The 18,039-nt window shown below is 37.2% G+C and overlaps 1 protein-coding gene and 1 pseudogene across 2 annotated transcripts; one reads left to right on the plus strand and one right to left on the minus strand.

Moving 5' to 3' along the window:
- Positions 1-3,881: 3,881 nt before the first annotated feature.
- On the plus strand, positions 3,882-6,456 carry LOC148861685 (pentatricopeptide repeat-containing protein At5g48910 pseudogene; annotated as a pseudogene). Its single transcript, XR_016112184.1, has one exon. The product of XR_016112184.1 is annotated as a pentatricopeptide repeat-containing protein At5g48910 pseudogene (transcript).
- Positions 6,457-6,714: 258 nt separating this feature from the next.
- On the minus strand, positions 6,715-9,765 carry LOC148861686 (rho GTPase-activating protein 2-like). The gene is made up of 4 exons (XM_088981913.1): positions 9,284-9,765; positions 8,192-8,312; positions 7,718-8,068; positions 6,715-7,603 (listed from the first exon to the last, which is right to left on the minus strand). Exons 1-4 carry the CDS (start codon positions 9,592-9,594, stop codon positions 6,962-6,964), a joined length of 1,425 nt encoding a protein of 474 aa, XP_088838039.1. The 5' UTR covers positions 9,595-9,765; the 3' UTR covers positions 6,715-6,961.
- Between the last annotated feature and the right edge of the window lie 8,274 nt (positions 9,766-18,039).

The following is an 18,039-nucleotide window of genomic DNA, read 5'->3' on the forward strand; positions in this document are numbered from 1 at the left end:
TAATTGTTGTAGAGAGTGAGAGTTGAGAGAGGAGAGAATGGCAGCAACCTAGCAAATGGCAAGGTGAGTTAGGCAACATTAAAAGAGGAGAAGTGAGAAGAAAATATCGATTGTTGAAGTGTCAAGTGAGAGTTTAGGATTTTAGGGCTGACCGATTAGGGGCTTGAGGAACATATTTCCTCATTTACCCCTAAGAAATTTTATCTATTCCATTAATGTATAAAAGTATATAATACAAAATAGATTTATGTTTATAAATTTATCTGGTCAGATGGAGTGAATCCGAGTTCAATCCAATTTTTAATCGGATTCTACTTCTGCCATCCAAATCCGATCCGATATGACATTATATTAGATTGAACCGCAGGTTTACGGTTATCGTTGACAGGCCTAGTATAAACAAAGATTATTTTCTTGGTTTGATGCTTCTAGAAACATTAAACTTGCATCTATTAATCTATGCGTAATAAAAAGCCAATTATGTAAAAGACATTTATTTTTAATTTTGAGCATTGGATGAGAGTTGTCATAGGAGATAGGTGTTGTGAATTGAATAAACATTTCACTTAAAAGTTTTTAGGTAACAATGCAAATACCAAACACAATACTGCTCAAAACACTTGTTCAATGCCTAGTCGCACAAATACTAACTAAACATGCTTCTTGTCAAAAATGCTTGTATTGGCATCTTGATATGAAATACAATACATACATACATATATATATACATGTATGTATGCATAGAATACATATATTATAAAAGTATTGGGATAGAGAGAGGGTGGATAGCATGGGTGGGATGCCTTAGTTTCATTGTCAGCTGGGGTGTCCTTATTTATGGACATTTGAACTTTAAATTTTGCGTTATTAATGTATTTATGGATTTATATGTGTTGATCATTCCACTGTCTCCATGCATTTAATATTCACCAAGAATTCATATTTTAAAATTGTCTTTTTGATACTCTCTACAATGTTGATATTTTGGAACCTTGCCTATAACCACTCTTATTGAAGTTTAAACATGACAGTGGTTTCTTGTTCTTAACTATTAAAACCCAAGTTGCTTCTTACAAGATACATACATACATTCGTACATACAGTCATATACATATATACATACATGTATACGTATATTTTAGAAAATATAATGATAAATAAAAATCCTTAACCACTAGATGATATATAAAATATTAGTAACAAATCAAGAACTGAATTGCCTATTCCCCTTAAATGTATTAATTGTAAGGCATTCCAAATATAGGTGTAATGAAATTGAAATGAAATAATGTAATAAAATTGAAAAATAAAAATTTACAATAGAATTAGAAAAGAAAATATACAAATGACTTGAATTGCAACATGAGGTGTGCCAGCTTGTAGATAGGGATGCAAACGGATAGAATCGGATTTGAATCAGAGTATATTTGAATCTGATCCAATCCAATCCGAACACCTGATCAGATCTGATAGGACTTGATTTGAATTTGAATCCTATCGGTAAGTTGGATCTTCAGATCTGATCCAATCCGGCTTGTTTTCTTTAAAAAATAATAAATTAAAAAAAATAAAGTATACTAATTTAAATAAAGTAAAAACCAAAAAACATGTATTTTTAAATTTTTATCACATATATATGTTTTTTATATACTCAAATAAATAATATAACAAATTTATAAATAAATAAATAACATATATGTTTATATATTATAAATATATAATATATCTCAGATCGGATAAGGGGTTGATTCGAATTCGACCAAATAGGATCGAATCATGATCCAATCCATTTGCACCCCTACCTGTAGACTTTAAGCCCCAGAGCCCAGCTCAGCTCGAGGATGCAGGCTGTGCTCGGCATGACACGATACTGTATCGACCCATGTTATGTTTTAGGTTGTGTTTGGTTTAAAAGAAAAAGGTAGGGAAATGACAGAGTTTTCCTACATTTTCTCTCAAAGCCTGAAATTTCTAGGTCGGGATGAGAATGATCACCCCTAAATTAGTCCATATAACCATGCCTCTATAACTGTTACTGTTGCCTAGAGCTTATGGCTAAAGGTGTTAATGGACTGGAGTCCAAAATCAATTTGAACGGATTGGACGGACCAACAAAACATATTGAATTGGACCAATCCATTCCAAAATATTTATTAGATTGGATTGAACCTGGTCCATCCATAATAAATTTATATTGGATTGGGTTGGATTAAGCCAATATCTAGTCCATTGATGTAAGATAAGAATATAGGTGTCAATGGACCGGGTTTGAGTTGAAACCAATCTAAATTAAAACGAGTTTGAACAGGTTAGACGGTCCGGACATTGAATTAGACCGATCTAAAATGGTCCAAAATATTCATTGGATTGGATTGGATTGGACCTGATCCATTTGTAACGGACTCACATTGGACTGGATCGGATTGGACCAAATCCAATCCAATTGACACCCCTACTTATGGTTGTTAAGTTGAGAAACAACTTAATCAAGCCTGAATCATGTTAGTGGAAAATACATTTTTGATGAAAAATGTGTTCCCATTTTGGCTAAAAACATCCATTTGATGTTAGCGCTGTAAATCATAGGTTCAAGTTGATCTATAAATAAATTTCAATTGACTTTTATTCATAAAATATAAGACCAGTCATCTTCATTTCATTTTATTAATACTATATAGCATGATAGTATGTTGATTATTTTTAGTTTAATTTATGGGAAAATTTCGGAATTGCTTACAAGACTAATTGGGCAGCTATAAAATATCCTATTTGGATTATAATCTGTTTCTGAAGCTTGAATCACAATCTTCTTACCTCATTTACAATCCTTTGGCTTGTATTTAAGGCACCTAGCATGACTGGCACTTGTGAATTGAGAAGAAGACATCCCTACACATCGAAATAGAAAAATCATGTGCATAATCTTTCGAACATGCAATTTCAATCAAAACAATTGAAGAACCCCACATTGAAGGTGAAACAATCAACGCAAAGACGACCATAAGAGGAAATACGTAAAGGGAATCAACATAAACTTACCACCTTCTTTGTCAATAGCCGCCGGTTGTAGTTGATTGTTGAATAGGGGAGCCCTCCTTGTCGTTCATTCAACCCAGTTTGAAGAGAGAACATTTTTTTTTCCTTTCTTTTAACGCTCAAATGAAAAGAGTAAAATGGTTTGAAAAATATCATAGAGGATACTTTTATCATTTTGAAATTATTTAATTCGCACCTAAAGTCGTGTGGCGGTATTGATTGACAATCGGTTAACGGTAAAAACTTATTAGACAATTTTTAAAAATTTAAATACTATAATAACACGTTTTAAAGTTCAGAGATTGACTTAACACAACCCCTGTATCATTTAAGAAATTTCCCTTAATTTATTTATACTATTCAATATCTGATTTCAACCGCTGCCATGCCATATATGCTCCATACTAGCATAAATAGAGCATATGGGGTGGGGGATCCACTCTCTCTTACTACAATCCTAAGAAGGTAGAAAAATGTGTACAACCGTTTATCCATGTATTTGTAACATCTCCCCGTGAATAATAAATGAGATATTTCCAATAGGCGCCTATGATGTGCTGTAGATATGGACGCAGGGACAGTTTGCTGTTGTTTGCGCAACGAGATCCGAGCTCAAAATATAAAACATTTTGGTGATATGGACGTGAAGCCGTGGCAAGTATTTTCGTCATTATCAGATTAATTTCTTAATAAAAATAGAAAATATTATTTTTGTAATGGATTAATAAAACTATAATATTCAAATCCAATAAAAAAAAAAAACCCATGCCGTTGCTGACTTGCTGTCATGCTGATGGAATCGAATTCGAACCCATACAAAAGTCAAGCCCAGCCCAACCCAACCCATACAAGAACTCGGGTTGGGCGAGGGCGAGGGCGAGGGCGAGAGAAGACAAGAAGATGCGAAGTAATGCATCTTCTTCATTTCAACCCAAGCACATGTCAGTTTCGCTGCAGAGCCAGAGACGCAAACTCGTTGATCTCTTGCAGTCTCCCTCCACCACTACCAAACAGCTCAAACAAATCCACGCTCAACTCCTCCTCCAAAATTTATTGCCACATTGTTCTCTCTACTCGTACAATTCTGTGCTCTTGGGGTATGCGAACTCGCCCGCACCAACCGATGCAATCGCTTTCTTCGCGACCCAAATGGGCCATCTTGCCTGGAACAAGTTCACCTTCCAGTTCCTTCTTAAAGCCACTTCCAGGTCAAAGTCAATTATCCACACTGCCCAAATCCATTTAATGGCTTTAAAGCTTGGATTTGGGTCTTACAGTAATATTATGAACGCAAGCCTTCATTGCTACGTGGAGTGTGGTCGGATAGCTGATGCACAAAAGTTATTCGACGAAATGCCTTGTAGGGACGTTGTTTCGTTCAATTCGTTGATTCATGGATATGCTGAATTGGGGAATATGGATTTAGCGCTTCAGCTTTTTCAACAGGCTCCTGCTCAGAATGTCATTACTTGGACTGCCTTGGTGGTTGGATTGTCCAGGAATGGTGATATATTTGCCGCTAGACACGTCTTTGAAGAGATGCCTGAGAGAGATTTGGTTTCTTGGAATGCCATAATCTCTGGTTATGTGAAAAATCAGGACCCAGTTGAGGCCTTGCAATTGTTCCGTCGTCTGTTGACTGAGAACTTGAAACCCAATTCAATTTCCATATCTACTGCACTATCGGCTTGTGCGAGTCTCGGAGCTTTGGAGGCTGGAAAGTGGATCCATGTTTTCATTAACAAGAATCGGTTTCGGTTGGACCCGTTTTTGGGCTCTGCGCTGATTGACATGTACTGCAAGTGTGGAGTTGTGGAATTGGGTGTTGAGGTATTTCGGCGTTTAGGCGAGAAGAACTCTTGTACTTGGAATGCTTTGATCAATGGGTTGGCCATGAATGGCCATGCTGAACTAGCCTTGCAGATGTTTGACTACATGAGGACTGATGGTCTTTGTAGACCAGATGAAGTCACCTTTGTTGGAGTCCTCTTGGCTTGCAGCCATGGAGGGTTTGTGGAGGACGGCTGGAGGCATTTCTATTGCACCTTAAAAGAGTATGGGGTTACCCCAGTACTGGAGCACTATGCTTGTTTGGTGGATCTTCTTGGACGGGGTGGGCTGCTATTGGAGGCAGAAGAGGTTATAAGAACTATGCCAATCGCACCTGACGTGGTTGTTTGGAGAGCTCTTCTGGGTGGTTGTATACTTCACAAGGATGTCAAATTGGCTGAAAGGGTTCTTCTGGAAATGGAAAGTTGCAGCAGTGGGGACTATGTGCTTCTGTCTAACTTATATGCTTCAGTTGGGAGATGGAAGGATGTTGAGAAAGTAAGAAAGATCATGAAGGATAGAGGGATTGAAAAGGTACCTGGTTGCAGTTCCATTGAGGTTGATAACATGATCCATGAATTTATCTCTGGTGACAAGTCTCATCCTAGATATACAGCGATCTGTGAGAAGTTGGAGGAGCTGGGTAGGAAGATGTATGAGGATGGATATTCAGCAGAGACTTCTGTGGTGTTATATGATATAGAAGAAGAAGAGAAAGAGCAGGCACTGGAGCATCACAGTGAGAAGTTGGCAATTGGGTTTGGCCTTATTAGCACTGTTCCTGGATGTACTTTGCGGATTGTAAAGAACCTTCGAATTTGTACCAACTGTCATACTGCAACCAAATTTATATCAAAGATCTGCAACCGGGAAATATTGATTCGTGATCGAATCAGGTTCCACCATTTCAGAGATGGAATTTGTTCTTGTAATGATTATTGGTAGGAAGCAACAGAAATGGTTTTGGAAGAGATACTTGTACATGATAGAAATTGGACAGGTTTGTCTGGCTTGACGAATCTAATGATCAGGATGTCTAGAAGTCCCCCTGGCCCTGGGAGATAATAAAGTGTATACGAGTAGACCTGCATATCCCTATTTTTAACCATGTTGCTGCAAACACTGTACCAAGATGTTTCTGCAAGATGTTTTAGTTATATGGTGCATGAACTACCCACACTAGCATAAGGTGGTATATGGTGCATGAACTACTGCAGAGTAGTGGCATTTGGCATTATTCATGCCTTGCCTTCACAAGAGGAACTTAACCATCAAAGCCCTTCAATTTTTTTAGAGTAGGTAAAATATGGTTTGGAGAAGGCATACGGATCAACATCTCAACATCAACCCACTAGTTGGTGTTGGCCTAGACGGGTCTATCTGCATGATGTGAGGCACAGTTAGACTGTGACTGAGTTTCATATGGGCATGCATTGGCCCAAGTATTTCTTCATTGATATTTTTCCTTATTCTTTTCTGGAACAAGTTGACTTTCCTTATCATATATATTCACATTACTGTTCACAAAAGTCCTTGGCAGGCATGTATTCTTTTATGATATTCCTATTTCCTTTCTAGATGAATTATTTTCAATTGTAAATGTTACCAAGATAATATCAACCATTCCTATTGAAGCAGAATAAAGTTCAGTCAAAGTTAAAACTGAATTTCTCAAAGTTGCATAAGTAAACTACTCTCTATTCTCCTTTTGCAAATGAAACACACTCTAGTGCTGAACCGCGTCTGCTAGATTTGCGACAAAAGAAACACACTCTACCATACACTAGTCAATTTTTGTATTTTATGGATGTTGGATTTGACTGCTGAGCATAAATAAATCATGAACGCTTTAGAAAATCACAAATCCTTTGACACTGAAAGTTTGAAACATACAATACAAGCACAAAGTTCAGCGTAGAGCTGAACACGAGGTACCCCCCCCCCCCAACTAACAAGTAACAACAACAACAATCCACACCACAAACAAGGCACTTCCAACCTTGCCAGTAAAAGCCAACTCAGCAAAAAATTGCAGATGTTGCAATTGTTGTAGAAAGGAAGTCAAAACCTGCTGGACAACAACAAATATGAAACTTCAGTTAGTGGATTCCCCAGACACAAGGAAGGGCAAAGAAGATCCATGTGGAAACTCCATCCACTTATCTATATCTCCACTGTTTTTACATGCTTTTGGAGGGATCTGTTCACTGGTTGTTTCTCCCATAGAAATGTCACTTGTTCCTGGGTCTTCCGCATCACTTGTTCCTGAGTCTTCCGCATCACTTGTACTCAAGCCTGAACTCCCATTTTTACTGTCAGAAAACAAAATATCAGATTGTGTGTTGAGGCAAGAGCAGCCACTTGGACTGATATGCTCCCTCCTAGGTTCTCTAGCTGATTTCTCGGTATCACTTGTGAGCTCTTCATTTTCATCCAACTGCCTCAAGAAACATTCTTCAATTTCATTTAGCTGGTCATGTACAAAATCATCACATCTGCTATCAGTATGACGGGTGTGATCATCATAATCGGAAGTTGGTTCCTTCAATTCACAGATTGTGTCCATCTCTTGCTGACTGTCGTAGTCCTCATCAGTTTGTAGATCTGATGAATGAGATGAAAAGGGTGAATACCCTTTTGCAGTCTCTTCACGTTCCCTTAGTGTCTTTGTAATCAGGGTCTTGAGCAAGTTCATGACTTGAACAGCATGCATCAAAGCTGTCAATGGATCAGACATCTGGACAAAGGAAGTTTTTTTTGGTATTTAGCAGGATTAGTTTACATCAGAGCCTATGGATGGGCATAGTGCGAACTGCACTGAAAGTGTTAAATCTGTCAATTAGTCAATTACCTGAGTCATATTTGGAGCGAAGATCATTGCAATGTTTCTTGCATTCATCTTGTTGGATTCTTCTTCCTCAACAACATCAGCCATAAGATCAATGGCCCAGTTGAGCAATGCAGCTTGAGTTGGTGGGAGCTGCTTCACAAGTTCTACACAATCCTCTTCTGTGTTGCAATTGAGGACTTCTTCAGGGGAAAGCTCATCCAATACACCTGCTGGAAGTTCTCGAAACCAGGCCTTAATCAACCCTGCCAAACAGTGGACATCAATGCTTTCAGGCACAACACCCCTGTTCAGCTGGTCCCTAACATGCTCCTCCTGACTATTCTCAGGGTTGATCCGGAATATTCCTTCTGCCTACGGACCCATTTCAAAGGAATCGGTAAGAGAATTTGAATTAGCACTTGGGACAACCTACACTTTTGGTGCAATTAATACATTAACATCAGTCTCGGACGGTGAAGGTGAACGAGTTTGTACCTTTAAACCACCTTGTGAGTGCAACCTTTCTTGCATTAACAATAAAATAGAAGGGACACTATTCCCCCTAGAGTCGTAGGAACACTGCATTGATTCTGCAGAGACGCCAAAGACACTTGCACTGCAGTAAAAGAAAGCCACCAGTTAACATTATTGTACTCATAACTCAGATGCAAACAGATCTTTTCAAGTTCAATTTGCAGAGCTAGAGGAAATATAAATAAAATGGAGAGAAAAACCTAAAGTTGGTAAACTCTAAGTAAAATTATTAACCAAGAATTCCTGCAGAAGAATCATTTCTAATAACAATAGGGTGAAAAACATTTAAGCAAGCATAGAATAGAAGAAAAACCAGAACTGCAAAAGCCAGTTTAAGTAATTAATACTCATTAAATGTTGTATTTAGGGCGTTAAAACCTATTTAGTTTGTCTAGAAGAAAAAACCATAACTGCAAAAGCCAGTTTAAGTAATTAATACTCATTAAATGTTGTATTTATGGCGTTAAAACCTATTTAGTTTGTCTACAAGTATCGGGGACAGTTTAGATTACAACTGCATCACTCCTACATTCAATGGAGCCCTTACTGGCTCCTGTATAGGTGGGTTATCTAATTTGGCCACATAATCTTACCAACAATCCCAAATTACCTTTTTTTAATAGTCTTTTCTTTCTAATGATCCTCACAGGTCACAGCTTTTGAAGGGATTCTCTTTTTACAATGAACAGCTCCTTCAAAAGGTTACACCCAATTCATATCTCCTTAATCACTGTTAGATTCCATTTACTAGAATCTCTCAGATCGAGGCCTCAAAATACATCTCTTAGGAAGGCTTCAATTAAGATTTGAGCTACTAATATTACCAGAAGAGATTGCACTTCTTGGTGATTAAATAATCAAAACCCAGTGATCTGAACAGTCAATTTTTCTTTCCTTGAGCTTCGAAACCACTAGTTTTCTTATCCACAAATTATATAAAGGCAAAAAGTCTGCAACGAAATAGCATCAGTTCTAGCATTCTAGGAGAGATACATAGATCAAATTTCTGTATTTTCAAGAGTACCCAGGAGAAAAGGAGAGACAAATAAAAACCTGGCGCTAGGGACTCGACCGGGGATCTCGACTTCGAACTCAACGGGAAGGCCGAGGAATCCGTTAAATCGGTCGAATGTGACATGAGTGATGTGGCGGACATTGGTTGGCAGTCCAATCTCCATCTTGTGAACAGCGGAGATGACATCTTCCTGTCGATCGACACGGCAAGTGACCATGGATTTCCTTATAGTAGCTATGAGAAACGCAACGAGAGAGAGCTGGTTTTGGTCTTCAGCTCCTCTGCTTCCTCCTTTGCCACCACCTTCTCTGCAACCAAGCCCCTTGGAAATCATAACCAACCCTGTCATCTCTCTCTCTCTCTCTCTCTCTCTCTCTCTCTTCTAAGTTTAACAGAGGAGATAAAGAGATTTTAAATCCAAGGACGTTATTTTGTTGAGTTGCGTTGAAGTGGGTTTGGAGTTTGAAGTTCTGAACTTCCAAACGGCCAACAATTTCAAAATTTTAACGCCTACTCCGACATTAAAAATGCCCTTGCATGTGTTCTAAATATCGGTAATTACCACTCCGCATGTCCGCAGTCCGGACCATATTATCCATATACCAGAAATACCCTTCCAGTCCTTTTGTCTCTGGGGTAGGTGACCGTTGGAGAGGTAAAATTTTTAGAATGATCTTGGGCCGCACGTCCTCTATGGGGCCCACTTCTTCGATGCTTATCGGGAGGTGCACCGAGAGAACTCCAAGACGATCCAACGGCATGACGCCAATCAGGACGACGTATCGGAACCAGTGCTTGCTTTTACCGTGCGACCACTGTTTAATAAAAAAACAAGACAAAAGAAAAAGGAAATAAATTCTTGTCTAGTGTGTGTGGGCCTGTGGGGGGTTCAGGGGGTAATCATTTTGGGGCGGGTCTGGGCCCAATACTTAAAAACTGGTATTCTGTCTGTGTTATTTTATTTTATATAAATTTTAACATAAATTGTATTTATTATATATATTATCATATAATATAAAATATAAAATATTTAATATTTTTATTTAAAAAGTCATACTGGTCCAGCCCGATCCAGGCCTGTGTGGGCTCGAGCCCAGGCTTATATTTTAGGCCCAAAGGGTACAGGGACCCAACTGGTTTTCAAACATGTTAAGGCGATCAATGCCCTTAAAAGTGCGATAATTCCTGTTTCAATGATCAATTGACCATAATGCCCTTCTTTTGGTAAAGATAATGCCTTCGTATTTTGAGCAATTAATCAATTATCGTCGAAATATTTAAGTCAATATGGTAGGAAGAGACATTTATTAAATCTATTTTGCCTGTAAAGTAATTTATTATGTGCAATTAATTGAATCTTTTGTGTTTTAACTTTTAAGTATACAACTGGAACTAGGGTTGTTTAGCTTTTGCATAATTATTGAGTGGAATTGGGATCCACAACAGTCATAAATGCAAGTGAGACATTGAGTGGTTGTGGGTCATATGTATCTATAGCTCATATATATATCTTACGTGGAACAAATTGATTGGTCCAACAACAGCCAGTAAAACAATTATTAAATTCAGCTAATCCAATCTCTCATTACTGCTATGGGGAACTAATAGGAGTTCGACAGTAATTGCAGCATTGGGAACATTTCCTTGATGTTCCCTATGTAATGGCTGTTGGGATCGTGTATTTGGGATTTGGGAACTATGAAGAAGGAAACCAATGAGAGCATATTAGATACAAGCCTCCCCCCCTCTCTCTCTCTATCCCCTCGTACCCAAAATACTATAAATGCTTTGCATAGTCAACAAAGTTATAGGAAAGACTATGAAGAAGAGTGATTGTTGCTTGATTCACTTAGGCTGAGTTTGGTTGGAATGTGATCTTATTTGTACTAGTACAAATGTATGAAAGGAGTGCAAATAAAAATAATGCAAATTCTGGTTTAATTTTGTTTTAGATTTTATTTCATTTTGTTTCATGTTTTTTTTTTTACTTCATTTGTACTGCAAACAAACAAAATAAGATAAATTTTGGAATAAAAAATAAATCAGAATTCACATCCAAAATCATTTGCACTATCATAGTTTTGCATCAGTGCAAATTTATTTACACTGCAACCAAACACAGCCTTAGGATTTCAAAAATAGGAAGTAAAAATATGTTAGGCTATGTTTGATTTGAAATAAAAGGTAGGGAAATGTAAGAAAACCTGTACCAGACACAACCCTTAAGGATAGACGGTTCAATTAGTGGCCAATATTAACAGCAAATGTTAGTAGTAGATTCAATCTCCAATCTAACCTAACTACCAAAATAAAATCTCCAATCTAACCAATCTCTACTACGCATTATGCATTAAGGCCTGCAACTAAAGTAATTTTTATCAACAAATTAAAATGTAAACAAAAGTACAAGATCAAGGAAAATTATAAAGACAAGGCATCAAAAATTGCCCGAGTGCAAGTGTGTAACTTGAATAAGGGTGCAAGTCGTGTTGGCCAGAGTTAGCATTTTGCAGTGCTTCGGACCTGGGTCTTAGGGCCAGGCCCATTCAAATTTTGACAAAAGTTCAGTTCGAACCCATCTCTATCAGTTTGGAAGGAGTACAAATACAAATATGTAGAGCACAAATCCGTATATTTTGTATTATTTTATATGCATTTGCATTGTACATATTTATATTTGTACTGAGCGTTAAAAATAATAACTTGACATTGAATAAATATCGCAAATATAGAATTCTAAATCTTCCCTCCAAAATTAATAAATGTAACAAAAATATAAAAAACTCTATCAGAAAAAATTGACATTGAAAAATTGTTAAAAAATTAGATTCCAGAGATTAGTACCTCTCATGGAGATCGGCTTCAGTCGGTGCAAGGCCCGTTTGAACAGTCTTTATAGAATGGGCATGCAAGGCTATGATGACTGTTTTGATGGGCTTTGCAGTGAACAGCTATTGTGCTTCATATCGATATTTTGGATGTGTGATTGCTGGGTGAACGTTGCTAGCAATGTGTTGTAGTTAGTAGATTTCAATTCTTATAAAAAGGGATGCACAACATATTAAGCAATGTGCGGCTATGTGAACATGACCAGCAATGTGTTGTGGTTAATAGATCTCAACTCTTATAAAAATGGGATGCACAAAAATGATTTGAAGGATGCTTTGGTAGATTACTCCTTAGGCTGGTTTTGTCCGCATTTGGATGGAGTGTAAAATACTTCTAAATAGATTTTGTCATGAGGTTTACATTATAAATCAATGTAAAATGTCAGTTATAATGAGGTTTTACATGGATGATCACTTTTTTCATTGATTTAAAAATTTTTTAAATGGTTCCATGTAAAACTCTACAGATGGAGTTTTACACCGATAACGTTTTACACTACAAACAAATGCAGCCTTATGAACTATCTAATTGGGGGTCCTTTCTTGCAAAACTAAAAGCAGCAACTTAAGGGGACCGTTTGGGAGGGCTATGTTGGTAGAACTGTTTCCAAGAAGCCACTGAAATAACCAGCAGGTTGGCACCTTGCAATTCACTGTCCATCTTAAAAGAATCACTTTTTCATCTAAAACACCCTTTTATACCTCACATTAAATGATATAAATACCCTTTACATCAGTGTTTTAAGACTCGGACTGGAGTAAAAAATGGAATGCTCTCTAGGTTCCGGTTTTGTCAGTTAACCAGGTGGTTTGCCTGTCCAATCTGCCAAAATCGTTATTTAACCGAGACCTAGAAAGACCACCGGTTCCCGGTTTTCACAGTCTAACCGGGCTGAGGGTCCGGACTGAGTCTTAAAACAACATTGGTATACATGCAAATTGTAGAACAATTGATAACACTCCCTGCATTTCCATCTTATATTTATACTCTTCCCATAGAATTTTCAACAATTGAGCTTTTATTTATAACAAAAAAGGGGGTCATTTTCTTTTAGTCATATTCTATGTCATGCAAGGGTAATTTTGTCATTTAAAAGAAAAATTACATAATTTTGTTTTAGAAAATGAAGAAGATATTGAGGGAAGATGCAAAAAAGCCAAGGCAAAATAACAACACAGTAGTGGCAGGCAAAGACAAATGTTTTGGCATCATTGTGGTCCCTCAGCCCGCTGAGCTCACTCCACGCCAGATTCTCACTCTAAAGTCCAAACTCCCAAAGTTTTGCTATTTTGAATTTCAAATCCTGCATCCCGTCGTTAATTTGCTTTATACTGTGGTGAAAAAAAGAAAGTTTGAATGATCAAGGTATCTTGGCTTAAAAAAGCCAAAAAAATAAATAAAGAAATAAAGAAAGAAAAATAAAAAGGATTGGGGCTGTCTTAGGGGCTGTGCAACCAATAATGACTCTGCACGAGGGCCATAAAGTTTGGATCGGCTGAACTTGGGAGCTGTCTTAGGGGCTGTGCTACCAATGAGGACGCCTCACGAGTAAGGGTGTCAACGGACCGGTTTTGGATTAGACCCCGTCCAGTCCAAAAATCAATTTATGGATGGACCAACAAGACATATTGGATTGGACCAATCTAGTTCAAAATATTTATTAAATTGAATTGGACCTAATCCATCTATAACAAAATTATATTGGACCGGATTGGATTAAGCCAATATCTGATCCATTGATATAAGATAACAATATATGTGTTAATGGACCAGGTTTGGGTTGAAATCAATCCAAATCAAAATGAATTTGAATAGACTGGACAGTCTAGACATTGAATTGGATTGGTCCAAATTGGCCTAAAGCATTCATTGGATTGGATTGAACCTGGTCCATTTATAATGGACTCATATTGGACTGGATCGGATTGAACCAAATCCAGTCCAATTAGTCTAATTCACTCCCCTACCCACGAGGGCCATAAAGTGTATAAGGCCACCATAGCTCAAATTTTCATTTTACATGCATGGCTGACAAGGGCTGTTATTTTTGGTTGCACGGCCCCTAATACTGTCAACAAGTTCAGCTAATCTGTGCCATGAGGAGTCTTAGATAAGCTGCACTTGATGGCTGTATCAGTGGCTGTTTTAACAAATAATAATGCCCTATAAACAAGGTTTAGCTTACCACTTTCATTGTTCAGCAAGTTGTGGGACCAATGATAAGGTTCTATGCTAGTAATAAAATATATGGGACCCGCACCTTTTACGGCATGGCCCATGAATTTATTATTAACATAGAACCTCATCATTGGTTCCATAGCCCAGTGAACAACCAAAGCGTTCAGCTAATCCAAATTCGTTAGCCCATCATTGGCAGCAGCATTGCAAGGATCTTCTCCATGGGGCATTGGCATCAGCATGGTTGATGAACAGAAAGCAAGAAAATCAGAGAAACTATTGAAGAAGAAGAATAAGAAGAAGAAATTCTTTATTACAAGTAACTAATCGAATACAACAACTAAAGCTACATTATATACATGTAAGAGTGGGAAAGAGAAAGAAGAGAGAAAAGAGTAACAAACTAATCCAGCTCAGCAAAGTTTGTTATGAGCTGTTTTAACAACCTAACTAACTCAACTAATACAGACTATTAATACTAAGTAATAAATAATTCTCTACATCCCCCCCCCCCCTCAAGTTGGAGCTTGATGAAGATCGATCAAGCTCAACTTGGAAAGCAAGGAAAGAAACTGAGGACATGCCAGTGACTTTGTAAAGATGTTTGTGATTTGAGCATGTGTAGAAATGTATTGAGGCTTAACAAAGCCCTGTTTGAACTTGTCCCTCACCAAATGGTAGTTGATTTCCAGATGTTTTGTGCGCTCATGGAAGACTGGGCTTGTTGTGATGTGTAATGTAGCTTGGTTATCACACCAAAGAGGGATGGGAAGCTATAGAGGGATTCGAAAATCTACAAGAATGTAGGATATCCACTGCACTTCGCAGACTGTAGTGACAAGACTTCTGTATTCAGCTTCGGCTGAGGACCTTGATACAGTTGGTTTCTTCTTAGTCTTCCAAGAAATAAGTGAAGAGCCCAAGTACACGCAGTAGCCTGTAAGTGACTTTCTGGTTGTGGACAAGATGCCCAATCTACATCACAGTAAGCTTGGAGATCAAACATGCTAGAAGAGGAGAAAAACAAGCCTTTGCTGGGACAACCCTTAAGGTATTTGAGCAAGTGAACAGTTGCATCCCAATGATCTTGAGTTGGGGAACTGACAAATTGACTCAAATGTTGGGTGGCATAAGAAAAATCAGGCCTGGTGAGATTTAAATACAACAATCTGCCAATTATTCTCCTATACCTATCAGGGTCAGGTAGTGCAGGACTATTATCAGAAAACTTTAGTCCTTTAGGAAGAGAAGTTTGAGTAGGTTTAACCCCTAATAAACCTACATCTTTGAGTATATCCAAGGCATACTTCCGTTGGTTAATATAAGTACCAGCAGTGCTCCTTGCAGTTTCAAGTTCGATGAAGTATTTTGCATAGCCAAGGTCTTTGATTGTGAAGGCAGAATTAAGAAATTGTTTTACTAAGATAATTTCGCTCTCACTTGTACCTATCACAAGCACATCATCAACATATACAAGGAGAACTAAAAATGAGTTAGGGGTATGCTTGACAAAGAGACAGTGGTCATGTTTGGATTGCAAAAAACCAAACTGTTGAAGCTTATTGCAAAATTCATAATTCCACTGCCTGGAAGCCTATTTAAGGCCATAAAGTGATCTTTTTAGCTTACAAACCTCTCCTTTCTATGCCTTCTGATAGCCTTTTGGTAGAAGCATATAAACTTCATCATCCAAATAACCATGGAGAAAGGCAATGTTTATATCAAACCGATGTATTGGCCAATTCTTAACAATAGCAACTACTAGAAAAATTCTAACAGTAACAAGCTTTGCAACATGACTAAAACTATCAAAATAATCAATGACAGCTACTTGATGATAACCTTTAGCCACAAGCCTTGCTTTGTACCTTTCAACGGTACCATCAGGATTCAACTTAACCTTAAAAACCCATTTTGAGCCTATAGATTTCTTCCTTTTAGGCAAAGCAATCAATTCCCAAGTTTGATTTTGTTCTAGAGCTTCTAGCTCTTTGTTCATAGCTTTAACCCACTCTAGATGAGTACTAGCTTAAGTGTAAAACTTAGGTTCTGGAATAGTTGATACATTTGCTAAAAAACTCAAATATGCACTGTCAAAAAATGGAGATTATGTATAAGGAAAAGTAGGAGGTGTGTAATTGGAACTAGTAGTGGGTAATGAGACCGTATTAGCAGTAGGTAAATGATCAGAAATTGACAAATTTGTAACAAAGTCCTTGAGCCAAACAATTTTGTTTTTTATTTTTGTGCTTTGTCTCAAATGAGGTAATGTAAGAAGTGTAAGTGAAGAAGGATTAGTTGAATGAGTAGAAGGAGACAAAACAGGAGTTGGAGAAGTATCAATAGGAGTAAAATCAATAGGAGTAGACAAAACAGAATCAAATTCAATTTGGGGAACATAATCAACAGGAGTAGTTGGAATAGGAATTGTAGATGAAATAGGAAAATCAGAATCGGAAATTGGATCTACAATTGGTAAGGGACAAGTAGAAGGTTTGGCTGAAAAAGAACGATATGGAAAAATGTCTTCATGAAATATAACATCCCTAGAGGTAAAAAGTTTTCTGTCATTGAGGTCATAGAGTGTATAAGCTTTCTGCACTAAGTTATAACCTAGAAAAATGCATTTAAGAGCTCTTGGTGCAAACTTGTCCTTATGGGGCTGAGTGTTTGTAGCCAAACAAAGACAACTAAACGGCCTTAGATATTCATAGTCAGGTTTCCTTTTATAAAAAATTTCAATAAGTGTTTTCCAATGTAAAATAGCAATAGGTAAAACATTTATAATATGTGTGGCCATTAGTAAAGCATGTCCCCAAAATATTTTTGGTAAGTTTACTTGAAACATCAAAGACCTTACAATTTGAAGAAGGTGTTTGTGTTTTCTTTCCACAACACCATTTTGTTGTGAAGAATAAACACGACTTTTTTGGTGCAAAATACCTTGGTCAGAAAGAAAACTTTGAAAATCATTATTGAGAAATTCCGTGCCATTGTCTGAATGGATACATTAATTTTCTTATGAAATTGAGCTTCAATAATTTTGAAAAATGTAATGAATGAAGATACAATCATGCTTTTATGGTTAAGTAAAAATATCCAAGTACTTCTGTTGAAATCATCAACAAGTGTAAACATATAATGTGCACCAGTAATTGAAGGATGTTTATAAGGGCCCCATAAGTCCAAGCGCATCAAGTCAAAATGCTCTCTGAGTGAATTTTACTAACTAGAAAAGGCAATCTCTGTTGTTTAGCCAAATGACAGATTTCACAAATAGGTAATGATGCATTGGTGAGAAAAAAATCAAGGTGTGGTAAGGCTGTAACAGATGCATGTCATAATCTGTTATGCCAAAGAACTAATCCAGGAATAGAAGTTTTATTGAAGAAATGAGACTTATTACATGTAGCAGCTTGAAAGGTTCTATTACAAACATTCTGAGTCATAACACAGTGTGCAAACTCCTTATTACAAACAAATGATTATATTCTATCAGCAGAAAAGGATGACTTGTCCAAAATGTACAAATTCTTTATCATTTTACCAACTATTAATATCTTTTCATTCTATAGGTCCTGCAACAAGCAATAGGCGGGGTAAAAAGTGCATTTAATGTTGTTTATAATGGCTAATTTACTAACGGATAACAAATTGAATTTAAAAGAGGGAATGTGTAAAGTATTTGTCAAAATCAGATCAGGACTAAGTTTCACATGGCTAATAT

This window comes from Nelumbo lutea, chromosome 4, assembly GCF_056320005.1.
Source record: "Nelumbo lutea isolate HS-2025 chromosome 4, American lotus-T2T, whole genome shotgun sequence".
In the NCBI taxonomy this organism is placed as follows: Eukaryota; Viridiplantae; Streptophyta; class Magnoliopsida; order Proteales; family Nelumbonaceae; genus Nelumbo; species Nelumbo lutea.